This window comes from Quercus lobata, chromosome 12 (genome assembly GCF_001633185.2).
Source record: "Quercus lobata isolate SW786 chromosome 12, ValleyOak3.0 Primary Assembly, whole genome shotgun sequence".
NCBI lineage: Eukaryota > Viridiplantae > Streptophyta > Magnoliopsida > Fagales > Fagaceae > Quercus > Quercus lobata.
Genome location: NC_044915.1, coordinates 14167338 through 14187743, shown reverse-complemented (window position 1 = coordinate 14187743; position 20406 = coordinate 14167338). Strand labels below are relative to the sequence as shown.

Below are 20406 nucleotides of genomic sequence, written 5' to 3'. Positions count from 1 at the left end.
TACCCAAAACCCCACATTTCAAACCCAATTAAAAAAATAACATATCCTTATCACCATAAAAAATAAAAAAAAAAATAAAAAAAAAAAACCTAATCCCTAAATCAATCAAGACCCAAACCAAAATAAAAATAAATAAATAACAGAAAATATAATAAAGAAAGAGGAGAAAATGGAACACCAAAAGCTAGTGTCAATAGCACCCAATTGGAGCTATTAGCAAGGAACAACAACAGTGGTGGTGAGGCAAAGTTCAAAAATCCCTAGCCAATTGTCTCCATGGCACTGATTCGAAGAAAGAGTGCAAGATGGTAGTGACTAAACATGAGTTTCGACTATGGCCAAAGCTTGAGAGAAGGAGTCTTCAGCCGCTGTGGGTGATAAAGAGATAAGAAAGCCAAAGAGGTTTGAGAGAGAAGAGAATGTGAAAATAAATAAAGGCTTTAAACAGAATTTGTGGCCAAATTATGTTCAAAAACCAAGTTAGTCATTTTTAAAATGTCTTAGAATTGGTTGTTATTAACCAAAACCTCAAAGTAGTTTATTAAAATTTACTCTTTAATTTATAATTTTAAATATATCGGCCTACAAAATAAAATAAAATCTTAACTGTGAATTAATTACAATTGAATCCACCCTGATCTAGTACATTTCTGATAGCTCTGATTCCCGCCATCAAATAACTACAAATTGAAAAGCATAAAAAGACCAAAACAGCCACAAAATGACACCGTTTTAACCTATTGCATCATTCACGTTCCAAACGGATAACACAAACCCAGAGCAAAAACCAGAGGTTGAGAACTCCCTCACTCAAAGGGCCATCAATGGCCGCTCTCAGCATAGGTATCGCCACCACTACCATAAATTTCCGGTCATCACGTGCACCGATCTCTTCCAGACCCAGAATTTCCTGCATTGGATGGGTACCTCTCTCACTCTTTCTCCCATACAATTTTTCTATTAATTTCTCATGGCCTTGTTGATGATTTCAACTTTCTCTATTTGGGAAAAGGAAGGACCCAGAAGGCGTATTGGGTCCACCACAGACCGGTCACATAGCGAGGCGCGAGTTCAAGAAGCGGCTCGAGAAAGACTCCGAAGCCCGTGAAGCATTTGAACGCCAAGTCCGTGAAGAAAAGGAGCGTCGCCGAGCTATTCGCCAGGTAACTTAGTTAAATTAACTGGGTTATTGATTTTGAGGAACTGGGTTTTGTAAATTATGTAAATATTGTATTTTTGAGATGGTTGTTTTCGTTGTTTGTTTTAGTCTCGGGTTATTCCGGATACTCCTGATGAGCTCGTCGAGTACTTTTTGAACACTGAAGCTCAGGAATTTGAGGTTGAGATCGCAAGGTTGAGAACACGGTAAATGCTTTTACGGTGTTACGTCTTTATAACATGGAAGATAGCATTGCATACCAGTTGTTTGAGGTTTTGATTCACCCAATATGGAGCTTCATTTTTGTGTCTGTGTGTATAGATGGAATTGGAGTGTGTACTTTGTTTTATAGTTTATAAACCATATTAGTGTGGTGTACTTTGATTCCTCCGATTGTGCAGTTCATTGTGCATACTTTTGTTTTATAAATTATATTAGTGTGTACTTTGTTCATAAATCATCATATTAATTTGGTGTTGTGAGTTAGCAATGTAGGTTGGTTGTTGTGGACTTGTTGGCAGCTTCTTTGCTCAATGATTCAAACATAATAAGTAGTTGCTGGTAGTGCAAGCTCTCCAACAAGTTGCAATGCCTTTTAACTAGAAAGTATTTATTCTAAGTGGAATACAACAGCTATGAACCATTTGGTTGTAGTTGAGTCCTTCAGAGGAGAGGAGAAGGGTGGCCGGCATATACTAAAATCAGTGCGCTTCCATTTTGGTTGCAGCATGATTATAAGAATGGATTGAAGAATTAAATTTTCTTCCTTTTTGTCCAAATTATTTTGTCATGGGGTTTGTGGTAACTAAAAAGATGAGATCTTTGCCACAACAAGGATATGTGGAAAGTTTTGCTTCAATGGATTATCAGATTATTTGTAAGAGTTAAGATTTATTAAGGCTATTACACTGCCACACCATAGATATAAGATCTGCATTTGTTGAAAATTTCTTATCAATGAAGAATTCCACATAGCTGTGATTTGCTCCTGCTCTGTGTGAGTAGTTTGTGATCTTGTCAATTCCTTTAGTTCTTTTGGGTGCTAGTATATGCTTTCTGTATAATCAAAGATCTTACAAGTACATTCTGCAAACATGGAGTTATTTAATTTCAGAGATATCTTTAGTACCCAGAATTCTCTTATTTCTTGTCATACCCTATATTCTGTGGATTGGATTGTAGAAGCGTGTGTTGAGTTCCAAATCGGGCATGTACTGATTGCAATTTTACCTTTTAGAGTATAGTGCAAATATGGCCAGCAATTACCTGGGGTTGTGATATTTCTTTTCCTAAATTATCTGCACCTGCCAAATCAATTTTTTTAAAGTTCCTTGATGCTAATATTACTCTTCTTTCCCTTCATACTAAGCATCCAAATAAGGTTGGAAAAGGGATATGTTTGCTTTCTAACTTTTATATTATAAACGTGGTATTTCTTAAGAAAAAATAGGTGGATGAAAAAACATAGCCTGTTTTTCTTTCTTTCTTTCTTTTTATAATGAGTTAGTGTGGCCAAAAGAGGAAACAGAAATATTCACATAAAATATATACATATTTCTAAGGTCTTATATAGTTTTATTATTTTATGTGGAATGATGGATTATAGTGTTAGTAGAGGACCTACAATGATCAGAAAGACACTTTTATAAGAAAGTTGTCAATGTTTATATCATCATTTATTAATATGATTTATTTATTTATATTATTTTTTGTCTCCAAATCTCTACCTTCCCATTAATAAATACTGAGATAACTTATAATATTGACAGATTGAACCAGGAATTTTTTTCACACCTACAATTTGAGCTGGGTCAGCTTAGGTTTGCTGTTTCGAAAACCCAGGTTCCATTTTCAAACTATAAATTTGGGTGATATTCTGCATTGATGATTGGATTGACTCACAACATTCAAATTCTAATATTATATCTAGGATATGGAAGATAGATTGGTTGAACTAGAAGCACTGCAAAAAGCACTGCTGGAAGGAACAGGTATGTTAGACTCCATGAACATTAGTACTGAAGGATATGCATTGTTGCCTTTCACTATAAACCCACAACCCTTAGGCCACATCTTTTGTTACAGAAGCCTATGATAAAATGCAAGCTGACCTCATAGCAGCAAAAGAAAACCTAACCAAAATCCTGACATCAAAGGATTTAAAAGCCACTGTACGTGCTACTCTTTTCAATCATCAAGCCTCTTTATTTGTTATAGTTTGTATCATAGATTGCTCAAATGAGTTTTAACTTTTACCATGCAGTTGTTGGAGATGGTTGAGCGGAATGAACTCAATAGATCTTTATTGACCCTTCTTGATGAAAACATAGCAAATGCACATGAGGGTAACCAGGTACTATTGGAAATTCCTGTCCATGTAGTCCAAATAGAATTTAACATAGCGTTGTTGTGCTTTTATTTTTTTGGAAGGGGGGGGGGGGGGGGGGGGGGGAAATTAGAGAAATCCCGATATCCTTTACAATTGTCCACCTTACCATGCTATACTTATAAGTATTTCACCATAGAATAAAACGAGACATTTTGTAACAGATTCTTGTGAAGTTACATCCACAAGCGAAAAAGGGGGATGGTGTATGAGAGCACTATTGAAATACTTTATTGAAGTAATGGCATTTTAACTCATACTTCTGTCACCACACTGCCCGTTGATGAACGCATAATGCTTCATATGCATGGTACAGCCAATACTGTACACAGAAAACACTGCTGGGATGGTCGCCAATTGTACAGACTTACAAATTGCAGTTGTCTTTGAACAATGAAACATCTGACCAATTAGGGGACTAGTATTAACAGTCTACTGAGTTATTGTACTTGGTCAATAATTCACAATCCAAATGAGTCAGTTTATACTCTTTCAATGCTTCCTCCGTAGTTGACTTCACTTTAATAACATAAGATAATAATGTATCATGCTATTATTCTACTAATATAAATATGTGGAATTCATCATTTTCAATTTTGAGCCTTTATTTTTGGAATAAGAGAGGGTGCCCGCCGGGGGGGGGGGGTGGTGCGGGGGAGATGGTGTTGGGAGAAGACTGTTATACTTATTTGAATTGACCTTGAGGAGACCCAATATGCAGAGGATAAAAAAACCTAGACAGTGTATGACATAAATCTATATTGTTGAAACTGTGAACCCAGAGAACCATATCATAGTTTCCACACTTTTACTAACTCCAAGGCCTAATGCACCAAAAAAATTCCTCATCAATGCTTATACAACTGGTACTTGAAGCAGAACTGGGACAGATTTAACTATAAATATAGATAGTTTGTTTCTAGTCCTCATGTTTGAATAAAATTTTGCGTTTTCCTAATGATGACTTTTTCTTTTTCTATATACGCTGAATTAAACTCAAAAGATTTATTTCAATGTTGATTTCCAACCTGCAGAAACAAGCAGCAGAGTTCATGGAAAAGCTTCGGGGTGCTGTTCTCAGGTACATGACAGTTTAGTGCTCAAGTACCCAGTTGGCAGTTATCAAGTGTCCCTTTCAATCTTTTAGATTGATAATGATTTTGGTTTGAGAGATATCTGCAGCCATACCACATTCACTAAAATTATGTTACAAAATGTTGTAAACAGTAGTGGACTTTATATCAGGACCTGAATTGATATACAATAATGTATATACAATGACATTGTAGATCTTTCCTCATTATTGCCAAAATAAATGGAGCTGGTCTCTTCAATCACCAGAGAAAATAGAAAACTTGAAACAGAATTATCTTATTTAAGAATGGCATTGGCATTGGATGATAAGACAAATTTAAGCACTGGCACTAATTGGGTCATTTCAAGTGCCACTTATCAAAAAAAAAAAGGGTCATTTCAAATGCTGTGTGGAATAGTATGAATTTTTAACTGTTTAAGGAACAATGCATTTGAAGTTTTGAACCCTTTTTGAGCACCATTCGTCATAGAATGTGGTCATTGATCTGGAAAACACTTAAAAAGCACGAATTTCAGAGCAGTATAAATGTATGGGTCCAGTTAATATGATATATATTAACCATCCATTTTTAGAAACTGTTTTATGGAGATTTGAAAAAACTGTAAAAAAGTTAATCACTTTTTCATTCTTTCATAAAAAGTTTCTTTAAATGGTTTTCTAATAAATGCCATAAGGGTATACGTTAGTAAAATCTTAAATGTATAATATCTTGAACAGGACCATATGTTTTTCAAGATGCGTTCTGACTTTTGTTTGTGGAGAGCTGTTCTTGGAGATGGATTTATTGAGAAGTCTAAGCTTGGAAGTTAAAAGAGAGTAAGATCTTACTATTAGGTGTAAGACTAACTTGTTCCATTACTCGCTGATGCTCCCCTTGGAAGACAAAACGGTATTCCAAGTGGAACCGAATTATGAACGCTACTAGCCTGCTTTTTTTTAAAAAGGCATAAAGGTGTGAACACTCAATTCAATTGCCCATATGAAAGTGGGAAACTAAGAGAGGTATGCTTAGGTTTTTTTTTTTTTTTTGGTAAGTTTCAACTTATAGCATCTATTCTTAATAATAACTCTTTATTATTAGACCAAGATACCAATCAGTTTTTGGTATAGGTGAGGATTGAATCCCAAATCTCTTATTCAACTATAAGAGACTTACTAATTAAACTAACTAGAACTCACAAATATGCTTAGATTTTATGGTAAAAATATTGGACTAAGATGGACCATCCATTAATATGGTTTGATAAACATCTCTCAATTTAATATGGATTTATTTTATAGTTCAAATGAAGTACTATAAGTTTAAAGGTATATTTCCCTAAAAAAAAAAAAGTTTAAAGGTGTATTCAATGTAACATCATTAGAACTCTATAATAATTTTTAAAGTACCACAATAAATTTTTTGCTTAATAACTGCCTATCAGAACTTTCCAGCTTTCTCTCTGTCTCTCTCTCTAGATCATTTACTAACTCTTTCTTTTACTTTAAAAGCCCTATAGAATAGAGTCGGCTTGTCGTGTCAAAAATTAATTAGCACTGTATTTCTAATGGCTGTTTTAAATTAAGAGGAAGACACATGTAATAACTGCAAAGGTGACTTTGGAGTTGATATTTTAAATCTTCCAAACACTGTCTTTATAAAATATTTAATATCACCGTATCACTATAACCATGTGTGTGACTGTGAGCGCAATATGCAATAATAATTTACTAAGAACTATCCAGAGCCCTCTGTTCTAGGACACAGGCATAGAGACTAAACCCTCACTATTGATTATTTGATTTCACAATTTCCAAATCCCTCCATAACTTCTGCTGTTTCCTAGAGAGGATATGATTGCGTTGCCCACAGATACAGAATGATAAATTCTTGCTTCTAAATGCATCTTTTTCTGTAAACCACTTGATTGATACCATCTACGTTAGACATACCTGTGATAACTTGCATAGTTACATAAATTTAGAAATGGTTTGTCAACGGACTCAACACTCATCTTATGCTTGCTTGCCAAATCTTACTTTTATTATGCTTTCGTCCCAAACCATATGCAAATGGGTGTAACAAGGTACTTGGAAAGCACATCATAACTTAAAAGTGTCTCGAGAAATTACACTTTATCACTCTAAATTATAATTCTAAATACACTTTATATCCTGAACATTTTGAATGCATGATTTGTACCCTCAAGTCCTCAACTATGATCATTGTTACACTTTACACTCCGACATCAAGTTTGCTGTTAACTTGGATATAGGGCTGTAAATGAGCCGAGTTTTGTTGAGTAGTGCATGTTCAAGCTTGGCTGATCAGGAAAAATCAAAAGCTTGAGCTTGGATTGAGCTTGTGACAAGCCTGAAAATAGTGTTTGAATTTGAGCTCGTGGGAAAGCTAAAAAGCTTGAACTTGGCTTGGCTTAGCTTAATTAATTAGTCAAGCCAAACTCAAACTTAATATCAAGCTCAAACTCAAGTTCAGGTCAAGTTTTTGAGCCTGAGATCTAAAAAATTACATTATTAAATGCTTAAATCTCTAAAATTAAGAAAAAAAGAAAAGAAAATAGTATACTTATTTTATCATGCACCTAGTCTTAGTTATAATTAGCCATTATTCAAATTAATAATTTACATAATTAAATTCATTCATTCATCATTCCTTGTCTACAGCTTCAGCAATTTTTCAAAATACAATTTTTACATTCACGTAAGGACTAGAAAAATACCTGTTTGTAACTATTATGAATAAGAAAATACTAACATGTTTCATAACTTTACTTTAGATGGTTGATAGTGTAGGATCATATGGCCGACTTAATTATTTATTTATTTTTAAATGTAACTATAGTCTAAAGTGATTCTCGATCAGTTAAAGGAAGGAAAAAATTAAGGTAATATAAGTAGTGGTCTCATGTTGGTCTTGTCATTATTAAGATATGTGTAATGAGTATATTTAGCTAACACATATAAACTTATAAATGAGTCTATGCTTGAATTGTTGTGCATCAAGCCTAATAGCTCACGAACTTGTTCGTGAATAATTATTTTTGCTTGGGCTCGGCTTGTTTATTAAACGAGCCTAAAATTAAGGTTCAAACTTGGTTTATTTATAAACAAACAAACATGAACAAGCTTTTTATCAAGCCGAGTCCGAATTGTTCATGATCGGCTTGGTTCATTTACAGTCCTACTTGGATAGAAAAATATGGAACCACTTGAAAAGACCTAATTGTCCATTTTTTCAATCCTGTGTCCTAAATGTATCTTTTTTTGTAAACCACTTGATTGATACCATCTACGTTAGACATACCTATGATAACTTGCATAGTTACATAAATTTAGAAATGGTTTGTCAACAAACTCAACACTCATCTTATGCTTGTTTGCCAAATCCTACTTTTATTATGCTTTCGTCCCAAACCATATGCAAATGGGTGTAACAAGGTACTTGGAAAGCACATCATAGCTCAAAAGTGTATCGGAAAATTACATTTTATCACTCTAAATTATTCTTCTAAATACACTTTATATCTTGAACATTTTGAATGCATGACTTGCACTGTCAAGTCCTTAACTATGATCATTGTTACACTTTGCACTCCGACATTAAGTTTGCTGTTAACTTAGATAGAAAAATATGAAACCACTTGAGAAACCCTAATTGTTCATCTTTTCAATCCTTTAAAAAAAACAAAAGATAAATTAAACTTTACCATCCTAAACTATACTTTTAATTACACTTTATTCCTTGAACTTTGAATTTTCATCTAAGTTAACAACAAACTTAAAATTGGTGTACAAAATGTTATAATTTAGGATGCAAAATGTAACAAATATCATAGTTTAGTGAGTAAAATGCACTTTAAAAATTAAAAAAATGTTAAGATGCAAAGTATAATAGATAGTATAGTTTAGTCGGGATGGTACAACATAATTTCCCCCGAATGTTTAGGCACCTCTATGTTCTTGACGTGTGTGAAAAGAAAAAGAAACGTATGTGCTTTACTCTCCTACCACCAAACAAAAACAAAAAAAAGGAGAAACATGGTAATAAATAAAAATAATAGAGATATATATATATATATATATATATATATATATATGAAGAGAATAAAGGGAAAGAGGTATAATAAAAAGGAGAAACAGAGTAATAAATAAAAATAATAGAGATATATATGAAGAGAAAAAAAGGGATAGAGGTATAATAAAAAGGAGGTAAAGGAAAGAAAGCATGTCACTGTTTTCATTTATTCCCAGAAGAAAATATAGACAACCACCTTTTAAACTCTCTCTCTATATAACCCACTACCCTCGTACTCTTTCATTTCATTGATCCAAAAAACTAAAAATCTTGCCCACCTCTCCACCTTTAACCTTCAGAAACATGGCAAGAGTTTGCCTTTTCTTCCTAGTTCTCTGCTTTGTTCTTTACATGGCTGGCATGGCAGAGTCCACTGTTGCCAGACATTCCAAACCCACAGATTTCATCCACGCCTCGTGCAGGGCCACCCGCTATCCTGCACTTTGTGTTCAATGTCTTTCACAGTATGCAAGTGCAATTAAACAAAGTGATAGGCAATTAGCTCAAACAGCCTTGTCAGTGAGCTTAGCCAGGGTGCGTTCATCTGCTGCGTATGTAGCCAAGATGACTAAGGTTAGAGGGATTAAGGGCAAGGAGTATCAAGCTGTAAAAGACTGCATAGAGAACATGGGTGATAGCGTGGACCGGCTTAGCCAGTCGGTTCGTGAGCTCGGCCATATGGGTCGAGCTGTAGGTCAGGACTTCATGTGGCATATGAGCAACGTGCAGACTTGGGTTAGTGCTGCGCTCACTGATGAGAACACTTGTCTTGATGGGTTTGATGGCCATGCCATGGATGGAAATGTCAAAGCTGCTGTAAACAGAAGGGTCACTAATGTTGCTCAAGTCACTAGTAATGCTCTTGCATTGGTTAATCGTTTTGCTTCTAAACACCAAGCTACTACAGCCCTCGAAAAGCCTTAAAGTTTGTCTTATGAGGTTTGATGGTCATTATGTATATGTGAGATGATATTTCGTAAGTAAGGTTTGTTCCTGAACTAGATGGTGTGTTAAGGTGGTCTCTGCTTGCTGCTTAATGTGTAAATTAATGTAAAATGGACCTAATGATAAAATTTGTATCTTGCTTATGTCTGCCTTATAGAATATCATACTTTTGTTTGTTATAATTATGATCTCTCTAGTGTTTAGAATTTTGCATACCTGTGGCTTGGATCGAATTTTATTTGTTAATTGCAAGTTTAAAATCACTTGCCTCAAAAAGAAAGTGCAGAAAACATAATACTCCTTTTAATTTGAATACATTAAACCCATGAACATAATGCAAATGATGAATGGCTGAAGTGTGATTCCTCCTAAAGAAATCCCATTTAGTTATTCATGAAAATTACAAATTCTTAAACTAAGTGGAAAGGGGGAAGAATGATTTGACTGATCTACCTAACCAGTCTTTCCAAATCACCACTGTCTTTGTCAGCTTTTGTTTGGACTTCACATGAAGGAAACGTTTCTACTTTTTTTGTGTTGAATATGAAATGAAAACAGACCACTTAAAAATTAAAATTTTTCGCACTAATGTGACACTTAAACAGATCAAATTCCTGCAAATATAAGATCATTAAATCCTATGCTCAATTTTTAGGCTTGAAAGATTAGCTACTATGAGAAGTTGAGTTATTCATATCATAGTTCTCAGAACCGGACTGGACTGAGAGGTTGGACTGTAAAAACCGGTTTTTTAAGCATAAAGAACCAGACATATGTGGCAATTCCGTGAACCCCTAAAACCGGGATTGGACTGTACGAACCGGTGGCAAGAACCGTGCGGTCCAACCCCTTAACAATTTTTTTTTTTTAATATAAAAACAACTTAACACAATTTTATTCTACATAATTAAATTATCCATCTCTTACAAGGAATAAAAAAAATTATAATTAAAATCCTTCAAAGATATTCAACTTTACGTCAAAAATTAATCATAAATTTTAATGTTTTCATGGTTATTATTTTATTTTATTAACTTTCTTATTTAATTATTAAATATATGCTTGAAAATCATTAAATTTTCCTTACATATATAGATATATTAGTCAATTTTGCTAGTTTTATAAATTTAATATCTATATATAGGTTTTAATTAATTATTGAATTAATTATGACGTCGTCACGGTTCGACTCCGGTTCGATCTCAAAAATCTTGAACTTCTCCCTTTTACGGTTCAATGAATGGTCCGAATCTGAAAACCTTGATTCATATTTCTTTTTAAAATACCATGAGACTGATAAGTCAAACCTCGGGTTGTTCTGCAATTCTCTCCAATTATTTTAATTGGAGACAAAAGGCCAAGAGGGTGACAATGGTATATACTTTTAGTTGAACCAGCGAAAGTGGACAATGGAGGAGAGTTCTCATATGTTATTGGTCATTGGTTTGGGTGATACTCTATCTTATGCAGTAGCAATTTACGAACTTCTCTAGAATGCTCTTTAGATAATTTAGATTTTACTTAGATAAGCACTACTTTAACTAAATGGTTAGGCCTGAGGAGAACACGGAGACAGCCAGACCGCAATCTGCGGGCGTATAATTTGAAAAAACAAAACACACTAAAGGCTAAAGCTAAAGCTTAGTGTAATTTCCAATGTGATTATTATTATATCCTCCTTTTGACTACTTCGGATTTCCTTTACTGAAGATCAAATCTGATGACAGTTGACTTTCTACGTAATGGACAGAATCTTTTTTATCCTACATTATATTCTTAAAACTTCCAACATAAATTAATTACTATCCGCAACAGGTGGGACCTAGTGGGATAAATAGCTAACTCAAGGAGTTTTTTTTCAAAGTGTAGATATCCGGACTCAAACTGGGGAGCACACCTAATCGAATCTGAGACAAATATTTTGAGACCAAGTATCCAACTACTTGACGAACCAACCTGAGTTATAATGGATAAAATCTTAAACATTAGAATATGCAAATAATTAATGGATTGAGAAGCTTATCTTCTAAAGCATTTTTTTTAATGCAACTTGAGAAGCTTTAACTTTTGGTGTTTTGGGGGGTGGGGTGGTGGTTGAGTGGAAATGTAGAAGCTTATCTTATAAACACTCTAAAATAATAAAATGATGCCCAGAAGACATGGAAAGTAGAAATTCTAGGACAGACTAAAGTATAATAAATTTAAGCTAAAGTGGAAAATTACATTGTTATGAGAGCCATATTTATTTCTTGCACAACATGTGATACACTTTAAGGGTCTGTTTGTGATCTGCTTATTTTGTTGAAATTGAAAATTTTTTACTGAAAGTATTGTAGATAAAGGTAAAAGTTAGCTAAAATAGTACAGTGAAACCCATGAATAGTACCAAAAAGTACAGTGGATCCACTGTACTATTTCAGCTAACTTTTACTTTTATTTACCGTACTTTCAGCAAAAAAAATTCATCTTCAACAAAATAAGCGGATCTCAAACGAAAATGGTGTAAATCCTAATCCTAGTCTCCCACCCATCCCATTATCAAAAAAATGAGAATCTCTCTTACTATAGCCCATGAGCCCAATATCTTTGAAAAATCTTTTTTCTAGAATTACAATAAATTACATACTTCCTAAAATAAAATAAAAATTGCACTTGAGATCCTATCAAGCACATAAGTAACCAATTAAGCTTAAAGTTTAATTATGTTAAGAAATGCTAAAAGCCCCCAACTATTGAAATATTAAAAAAGATAAAAGAAAAAGAGAGAGAAAAAAGAAAAGAAAAAAAAGGTGTGGATGTATGAAAGAGATTACCCACATGGAAATGAAATGTATTCACTATCATGGTGGGAAGGCAATGCTGCAGGAAAGCTAAAGGCATTGAGCAGATAATGAAAGCCCCGTCCCACAAAGATATTTGTGACCCACGTGAAATTCAACTAGTTTGAAATTGGCTTATTTTATTGAAATTGAAAATTTTTTTATTAAAAATATTGTAAATAAATGTAAATGTAAATGTTTATTAAAATAATATAATAGAACCTATAAATAGTATTAAAAAGTGCAATAAAACTTATAAATAAAAATAAAAATAAACTAAATAAGAAAATAAATTGACAAGGAATAAGCTAGCTAACATACACTATGGTTGTTTCTCAAAAAAAAAAAAAAAAACCACTATGGTTGTTAATGTATTTCAGTATTTTTGGGAATGGACTGGACTGCAACGGTGATGGGGGCCACGTGGATTAATAGTAAAAGGAAATTTAAATAAGAGATACTTATTCTAGGAGGGATACAGACAGTGAGAGATACAAGTGGACCCCTAAATCATTATGGCTCTGCCGTATTAAAAACTGAAAGAAGAAGAGTGAAAACTGAAAAGCATAAAATCATCATGGGGTCTGCCGTAGAAGAAATCAAGAAAGAAAAAGAAGAAAGCCCCATGCACGTCTTTATGGGCTCGCTTTGATGAATGATGGGCATGTCATTTCCTTCTGCAAGAAAGAAACCCCACATGTCTTTCTTTCTTTCTTTTTTGGCTAAATATTCTTTTCTTTTTCTAACCCATAGATCATATCCTTGTTTGGTAAAGACTATTTTTATCCATTTATTTTATTATTTAATTTATTTTTATATTATTTATGGATCTTGTTATACCTTTTGGTATTATTTATTAATTTTAATGTACTATTTCAACTAATTTTTATTTTTATTTATAGTATTTTTAGTAAAAAAAATTTAATTTTAACAAAATAAGCAGATCTTAAACAGACACTAAATACATAAATATTAAAATAACGTGAGTCTTACTTAATAAAAAAATTAGATAAATGGGAGAAATTGTATAAAACTCACCATAAAGCCTATACAGGTGACAAAATATTAACATAAAATTGAATGAGTTTTGCTAATGTGTGTCCTAAGGGCACACATTAAACCATTTATTTTTGAAAATATTTTTTCGAGAATTGAAAAAACTGTTAATACTTTTTCAATTCTCGAGAAAATATTTCTAAATATAGATGGCTTAATGTAAACCCTAAAGGCATACATTAATCAAACTCAAACTGAATTACTAACAAAAATTCTGACATAAAATTCGTTGTTAACTGTCGCAATACCAAACCTGTTAACACAACCCTAATAAATAATGGGAACTGGGATACATCACACCCGTGAGACCTACATTTGTACAATTGTACCTCAAAACTTCTAATCCCCTCCAATTTCAACGAGGGAGACGTTAAGTTACAAGTTACAACTAGATGTACAATATTGTGTTTGTGCACATGTGAAATTGTGAGAGTCCAGCATCATGATCTTTTTTTCCTTTTTTTTTTTTTTTTGATGAAACATCATGATCTTTTAATGCTAGAACATTGAAAGCCTTTTTAACTTTGGGCCTGTTCTAAGTCCATTTTCCATTAAAATTTTGAATGACGGTTGTTGGATCCATAATTCTTCTAGAATAGCTTGGTTAGAGTGTGTGCCTACACTCTTCTTAAAAATGAAAAAAGAAAAAAGAAATGTTTGCCTAGACTCTACACTACCATGTTGGATGCTCAAGCTCCCTCTTTGGTAAAATAGTTCACACACCCTATTATATACTCTCACATATACACAGCGTATAAACAATTTTACAAAAAAAACAAAATATTAGTGTGTGTAGATATATATATATATATATATATACATATATATAGGTATTAATTTTAACGATTTGGTTCAATAAAATTACACTTAGCCTCCCTTAATGATATTATTGATCCTTTCAAATGTCATAAAAAATTTATAGATCTAAAATCTAAAACAAAATTAACAAGCCAAAATAAAATTAGCACAACAACAAAAATTTCCAATAGCAAAACCAAAAAAGTTAAGCCAATTGACCAATTTTACACAAAATAAACACCCAAGCCCTTTAAAAATCTTAAATTGAACTAGATTGGTCGTACTTGTGGAGTAGATGGTGACAACTAAAAAAAATTAAAATACTACCCGCTTGTTTGTAGAGTGGCTATTCTTGTGCTCCTCTTCAAATTTCTACTGCAACTATAGAGCCAGTATTTTCAGTTATGAATGTCACCAAAACTAATCTTCGCAATAAAATGGAAGGTAAGTTTTTGATGGACGCTATGATGTTATTCATTGAAAGGGACATCACTGTGACAATTAGTGCGGATTTAATCATAGATGATTTTAAAATTTTAGAAAAATGTCAAGTTCTTTTTTCTTAAATGATTGCATTGTAATTTGTAATGTATTAAGAAATAATGATTTTTGTGTTTTTGTTTTTGTCGACGATTTGTTAATACTAAATAAATGCTTATTTGAAGTTTCATAATGATTTTTTTTTGTTTATGCTTCCGCCCCTAATTCCAAGTCCTAACTTTGTCTCTTAAGTGTGTGTATAATAGAGTGTGTGTGTGTGTGTGTGTGTAATAAACACCACCCTTTAAGAAAAATAAGTCTCAGTTGTCTATTTCAACTTTTATTTGGTGTCTCATCTCATCTACTCAAATGCGGTTCATGTCAAAATAGCACCCCTCCAACCAAACGAACCTTAAGTATGTGTATAATAAGAGCATCCACAGCAGTAGATCTATAATTTTAGCTATTTAGCACCAATAAAAGTTACTTTATCTATTTTACCTACACACATGATACAGTAGTGAATTTATTTTAGCTTTCAATACAATAAAATAATATAAAATAAACATCACAATAAAATATTATAACCACTACAATAAAATAATATATCCCACTACCAAAAAAACATACACAGCACCAACCACATTTACCATCAGCCACAGCCATAGCCACAACCACAACCACCACCACCACCACCACCACCACCATCACTCTACTTTGGCAACCACAACACAACATAGAAAACAAAAAACAAAAAACAAAACTACAACCACAATCACAACCCCATCGCCACCAGTCACCACAACCAAAATCCCCAAATCCAATGTCAAAATCATCCAACACCACTACCATAGCTAAAATCAACCACCACCACTACCACAGCCACCAAACCCATATGAAAATACATTAAAAAAAAAAAAAAAAAAAAAAAAAAAAAAAAAAAAAACAAACAAACAAACTCAATCACAGCAAAGAGAATAGAGAGATAACGTGGGTCTGATCGGAGGTGTGGGTTAGAGGCGTGGATCAGGGATTTGGGTCTTGGGTCAACTTGGGTTGGTGACGTTGAGGCCGGCAGAGGGGCACGGATTGGGCAATGGGGTTTGGGGAGATCGGCGATGGGGCTTGGCGTGGGTTAGCGGAACAGATCAGCGATGAGGGAGCTGGCTGGCGAGCTAGAGAGAAAAAAAAAATTGAGGAAGAAAGAAGAAAGAAGAGAAGCCGGAGAGAGAGAGAGAGAGAAGGAAATATTTATTTAATGGGAGAAATGTAATAAATTTTTTATTTTTTATTTTTTATTTTTTTATTTTTTATCTTTAAGTTACAGTGCACATCTAAAGATAAATGTGCACTGTAGCTGAGGAGCCAAATCTTTTAGATTTAGCTCCACTGCTGCATCATGATTTTTTTGTAATTAAAAGCTAAAAAATACTATTATACCTATATAACATCACTGTTATGAATGCTTTTAAATGCGTAATAAACACCACCTTTTAAGCAAAATAAGTGGCAGTTGTCTATTTCAACTTCTGTTTGGTGTCACATCTCACTTACTCAAATGCGGTTCATGCCAAAATAGCACCTCAATCACTTTTAGCTTCAACAATCCCCAGAAAGATAGAAAAGAGGTGCAGGTTGGACGATTTAAAAGTCATATTCATGCCACACTGAGTTACCTACCCAATTCTTTCGTTCTTCATTTATTTATTTTCTAAATAAAGATAAGATTTTATTGAAGGGAGAAGACTAGTCGCAAGTCATCTCCTTAATCAGGGAAGATAAGGAAGACAGAGATGTGTAAGGGACCTTATCCACTAACTAAAAAAAGAAGTGTACCAACTAGCCAGATTGTGCTACAAAGTTGACTGATCTTGGAACAAAAATAGAAAAAGGACTTTAGATATAATTTACAATTGCTCGGATGGTCCATTCAAATAACACTAGATGCTTGCTCGTTTGCGCGGACAATATCAAGGGCATGTTTGATACATTAAAGGGAGATTATGATAAGAGCAAAAAAAATTTATTATTAGTAATAAAATATGCTATAATGAAAAAATTATTTAAAAATTATTAGGTGCTCCTGAAATATGGTGATGTAATACTCTCCTATCTTATGAGATATATATTGAAAAAAAGGTTTTTGTATTAAATTACCAATTCTCTCAAAAGTATTGAAATATGACAAATTTAATTATTTAACTACGTACTCTTAACACAAATTCATGGCATCCATTGTATGTAAGGTTACATGGATAATGGCTTTACTTCAAGACCTTCAAATCTCACATCCATAAGCTGCTTTGTTGTCGTCGTTATTTATTTATTTATTTTTAATCAAGCAATATTGCATATTGATGCCAATCCAATCTTTCATGAGAGAACCCAAGGCTAGTCCAATAGATTTGGAGGCCCAAGATGATACCTTTATTGTCACTTAAATTATATTTAATTAGTGTTTTATATCATAATATTTTTTATTAAAAAATCATTTTTACTTTTCAATATGATTTGGAAAATGCTAAAATTATAAAAAATTTTACTACAAAAATGAAAAAACTTACAAACTGATGTTGCGATGAATGTGATTGGTAATAGGGGTGGCAAAATTAGACACGACCCGCGAACCCGATACGACATGACATGAAATTAATATGTTATGAGTTGAGGCTTAATGGATTAGTGTTATATTTAAGTTGACACGACTAACCCGTTTAATAAACGGGTTGAGTTAGTGTCCATCACGTAGTACTCATTTGACCCGTCTAGTTTGTTTAATTAAATGACCTTTTACCAAAATACCATTCAAACCCTAGGTATATAAACTTATTAGTTGTTGTTGTTTATTTTGTTTGACATATTATGATTGATTATTTGTGATATTGAGATATGATTTAGTTTTAAATGATTATTTGTGAAGCAGCTACTCATTAGTTATAAATTTTATATTAAAAATATTTATTTGTTTGGGTTTTCATAATTCATATCAATTTAGTTAATAATAAATTTTTTTTTTCGGTTTTGATAAAATTTGATAAACAGATCGACACGACTGACCTATTTAATAAATGAGTCAAGTTAGGGTTGAGGAATCTTGATCCATTTAATAAACATGTCGGGTTAGTGTTGACCCATATAGTCGGATATTTATGAGTCGGCATGACACGAACCTGACATGCAAACACAAATTGTCACCCCTAATTGGTGACACTTTAAGAAGATAAATAAATGAGTATTTGAATAAATGATGCTAAAGATTCTTTAAATTTTAAAACATGAGACTTACAATGTGGGGGGTAAAAGACCTGGAGGCCCACGTCAATGTCTGCATTGGGCCAAGGGCTCAGCCCAAGGAAAAACCCCTTCTCAACCATAAGGAGAATCCTCCTCGGCATGGATGTAGCCGAGGATAAAGGAGACAACTTGCCACTAGTAGTGACACTCCAAATCGTTCCACAGAATAGGAAAAGTGCTAAAGCAGAAAAAGACAGTGGAGAAAGTGAAAGTGCCTGAGGGGAAGGCTGTCATTATTGCATTCAGTGCCTTGAACCTGACATAACCATACTTTTCTGCCTTTACAACCACTTCCAACAACTGGAGGGAATGGCGGATGGGACAAGTACCTACTCTAGGTACCCCATTCAGGAGGAAGGAAACGACTATAAAAAAGGGAGTAAAGGGAAACAGAAAGGGGCGGAGACCAACCCCCGCCCCCCCAACACACCAAAGACACCAAAAAATGGCTCTCCAGATCGTGCCGATGACCAATCCTCTCAGATGAACCCAGTCCATCTTAACTAGATCGTAGAGAACACCGTGGTAACCGATGTCCATACACCAAGGCCTAGCTCTTTGGCCCACTCTCTACAAATTCATTGTACCGAGCTCACTGGTCTAAGGTCCCATGCATCTTGGGCCTAACCTAAAAAACGTGACCCTACATACAGATATGTACCACCAATCACAAAAAATAATTCAAATATGCATTTAAGGGGATGTTGAAGTCCATTAATTATATTCATTGTTACATTAATTTGTAAAGGCTATGTAGCAAGTTTATAATATTTTTAGCATTTTTCTGTTTAAATTATTTTTTGTGATTGGTGACTTATCTATCTATAAGATTTATGTATTTAAATTTGTTTTATGTCTAACATTATTCAATATTTTGGGCCTTCTTACAAGTGGAGGAAAAATATAAAACAACAATTCTTTTTTTTTTTCCCAAAAAAAAAAAAGAAAAATAATTTGTTGCCCTCATAGTTGGGGTTTTTCTATAGTAGGGGCCCTAGGCAATGGCCTAATTGGTCTAGGACTAGGGCCAGCTTGAGAACCAAGCATATGGAAATTGATTACAGCTTAGTTCGTGACAAAGTTCAAGCAGCAATGTTTTTGTTAACCACGCATATCCACCCATCACTAGTCAGCAGATCTCCTCACCGAGTCACCAAGGCACTTCATTCTACTCAATTTTCTTCTTCGTTTTTCAACATGGGTGTGCTGAACATTTACAATCCAACGTTACATATTGAGGGTAGTATGACAAGTTTCAAGAAAAAGGTTGAAGAAGATGCTACATAAACGACATGTTATTCCCATTGTAATACTAAAACGATGTGTCGTGTGTAGTTTAAGGGCTGTAATTTGAACCAAGTTATGCTATATCCTATATGTCGTGACCTGTGGCTGTGAGGCCTCATCGATTACTTTAGTATGCGAAGTTAGTTGAGTTAGTTATTAGTGTGCATCGGCTATATTTTGGTGGTTAATTAAGAGTAGTCTGTAAACAGAGGCTGTATAGTTTAATTAATCTAATGAGGAATCAATAAAGTTCTCATAATTTCCATCTTCTTTCCTCGAAGTTTTGATATTTCTCTGGGCCATAGTGCTTTTCCATTTGGAAAAAAAAAAAAATATATATATATATATATATATATCAATAAAGTTCTCATAATTTCCATCTTCTTTCCTCGAAGTTTTGATATTTCTCTGGGCCATAGCGCTTTTCCATTTGGAAAAAAAAAATATATATATATATATATATATATATATATGAGTTGTGTTAATGGGTAGTGTCCGTTATCAACAGCTTCTTTATTTTTTAAGGATTTTACTAATGTGTGTCGTTAGGATTTTATTAATATGTGCCCTTAGGACACACATTAATTTCCATTTTTGGAAAAAATTTTCTCGAAAATTGAAAAAATAATGACAGATTTTTCAATTTTTAGGAAAATGTTTTCAAAAAAAGAAAACTTAATGTGTGCCCTAAAGGCACACATTAACCGAACCCATTTTTTTAAACAGTTTTTTGTCTTCTTTTGTAACTTTTTGCAGCTTTATACTATCTTTTACATGTTTTTATAACTTTTTGCAGCTTTTTGAATGAAAAATACATCTTTAACTAGCACCACACCCATGCTGGATAACATTTGCCTATACGTGTATATATATATATATATATATCAATTTTGTCATCGGAATTTAAGCGCACTTATCAGATAACATGTGATTCATCAGCACCTGCCAAGCTTGGAGGGACCTTGAGCAGGTCCCATTGTCTTTAAAGCCAAACTCACCTGCAAATGGCGA

The 20406-nt window shown here is 33.5% G+C and overlaps 2 protein-coding genes across 2 annotated transcripts; both read left to right on the top strand.

The window, feature by feature from the left end:
• The first annotated feature begins 721 nt into the window (after positions 1 to 721).
• Positions 722 to 4885, top strand: LOC115969886. Its single transcript, XM_031089521.1, has 8 exons — positions 722 to 923; positions 1017 to 1163; positions 1268 to 1365; positions 2929 to 3001; positions 3090 to 3150; positions 3245 to 3330; positions 3423 to 3512; positions 4580 to 4885. The coding sequence occupies exons 1-8, from the start codon at positions 825 to 827 to the stop codon at positions 4640 to 4642; spliced, it is 717 nt and encodes a 238-aa protein (XP_030945381.1). The 5' UTR covers positions 722 to 824; the 3' UTR covers positions 4643 to 4885.
• Positions 4886 to 8877: 3992 nt separating this feature from the next.
• On the top strand, positions 8878 to 9820 carry LOC115972170 (pectinesterase inhibitor 9-like). Its single transcript, XM_031092351.1, has one exon. It carries the CDS (start codon positions 9020 to 9022, stop codon positions 9638 to 9640), a length of 621 nt encoding a protein of 206 aa, XP_030948211.1. The 5' UTR covers positions 8878 to 9019; the 3' UTR covers positions 9641 to 9820.
• Positions 9821 to 20406: the final 10586 nt, after the last annotated feature.

Coding starts and splice junctions, on each gene's coding strand:
- LOC115969886 (XM_031089521.1), top strand. CDS start 825: ATGGCCGCTCTCAGCATAGGTATCGCCACCACTACCATAAATTTCCGG. Junction 3,002..3,089: donor TTGCTGTTTCGAAAACCCAG/GTTCCATTTTCA, acceptor TATTATATCTAG/GATATGGAAGATAGATTGGT. Junction 3,331..3,422: donor CAAAGGATTTAAAAGCCACT/GTACGTGCTACT, acceptor TTTACCATGCAG/TTGTTGGAGATGGTTGAGCG.
- LOC115972170 (XM_031092351.1), top strand. CDS start 9,020: ATGGCAAGAGTTTGCCTTTTCTTCCTAGTTCTCTGCTTTGTTCTTTAC.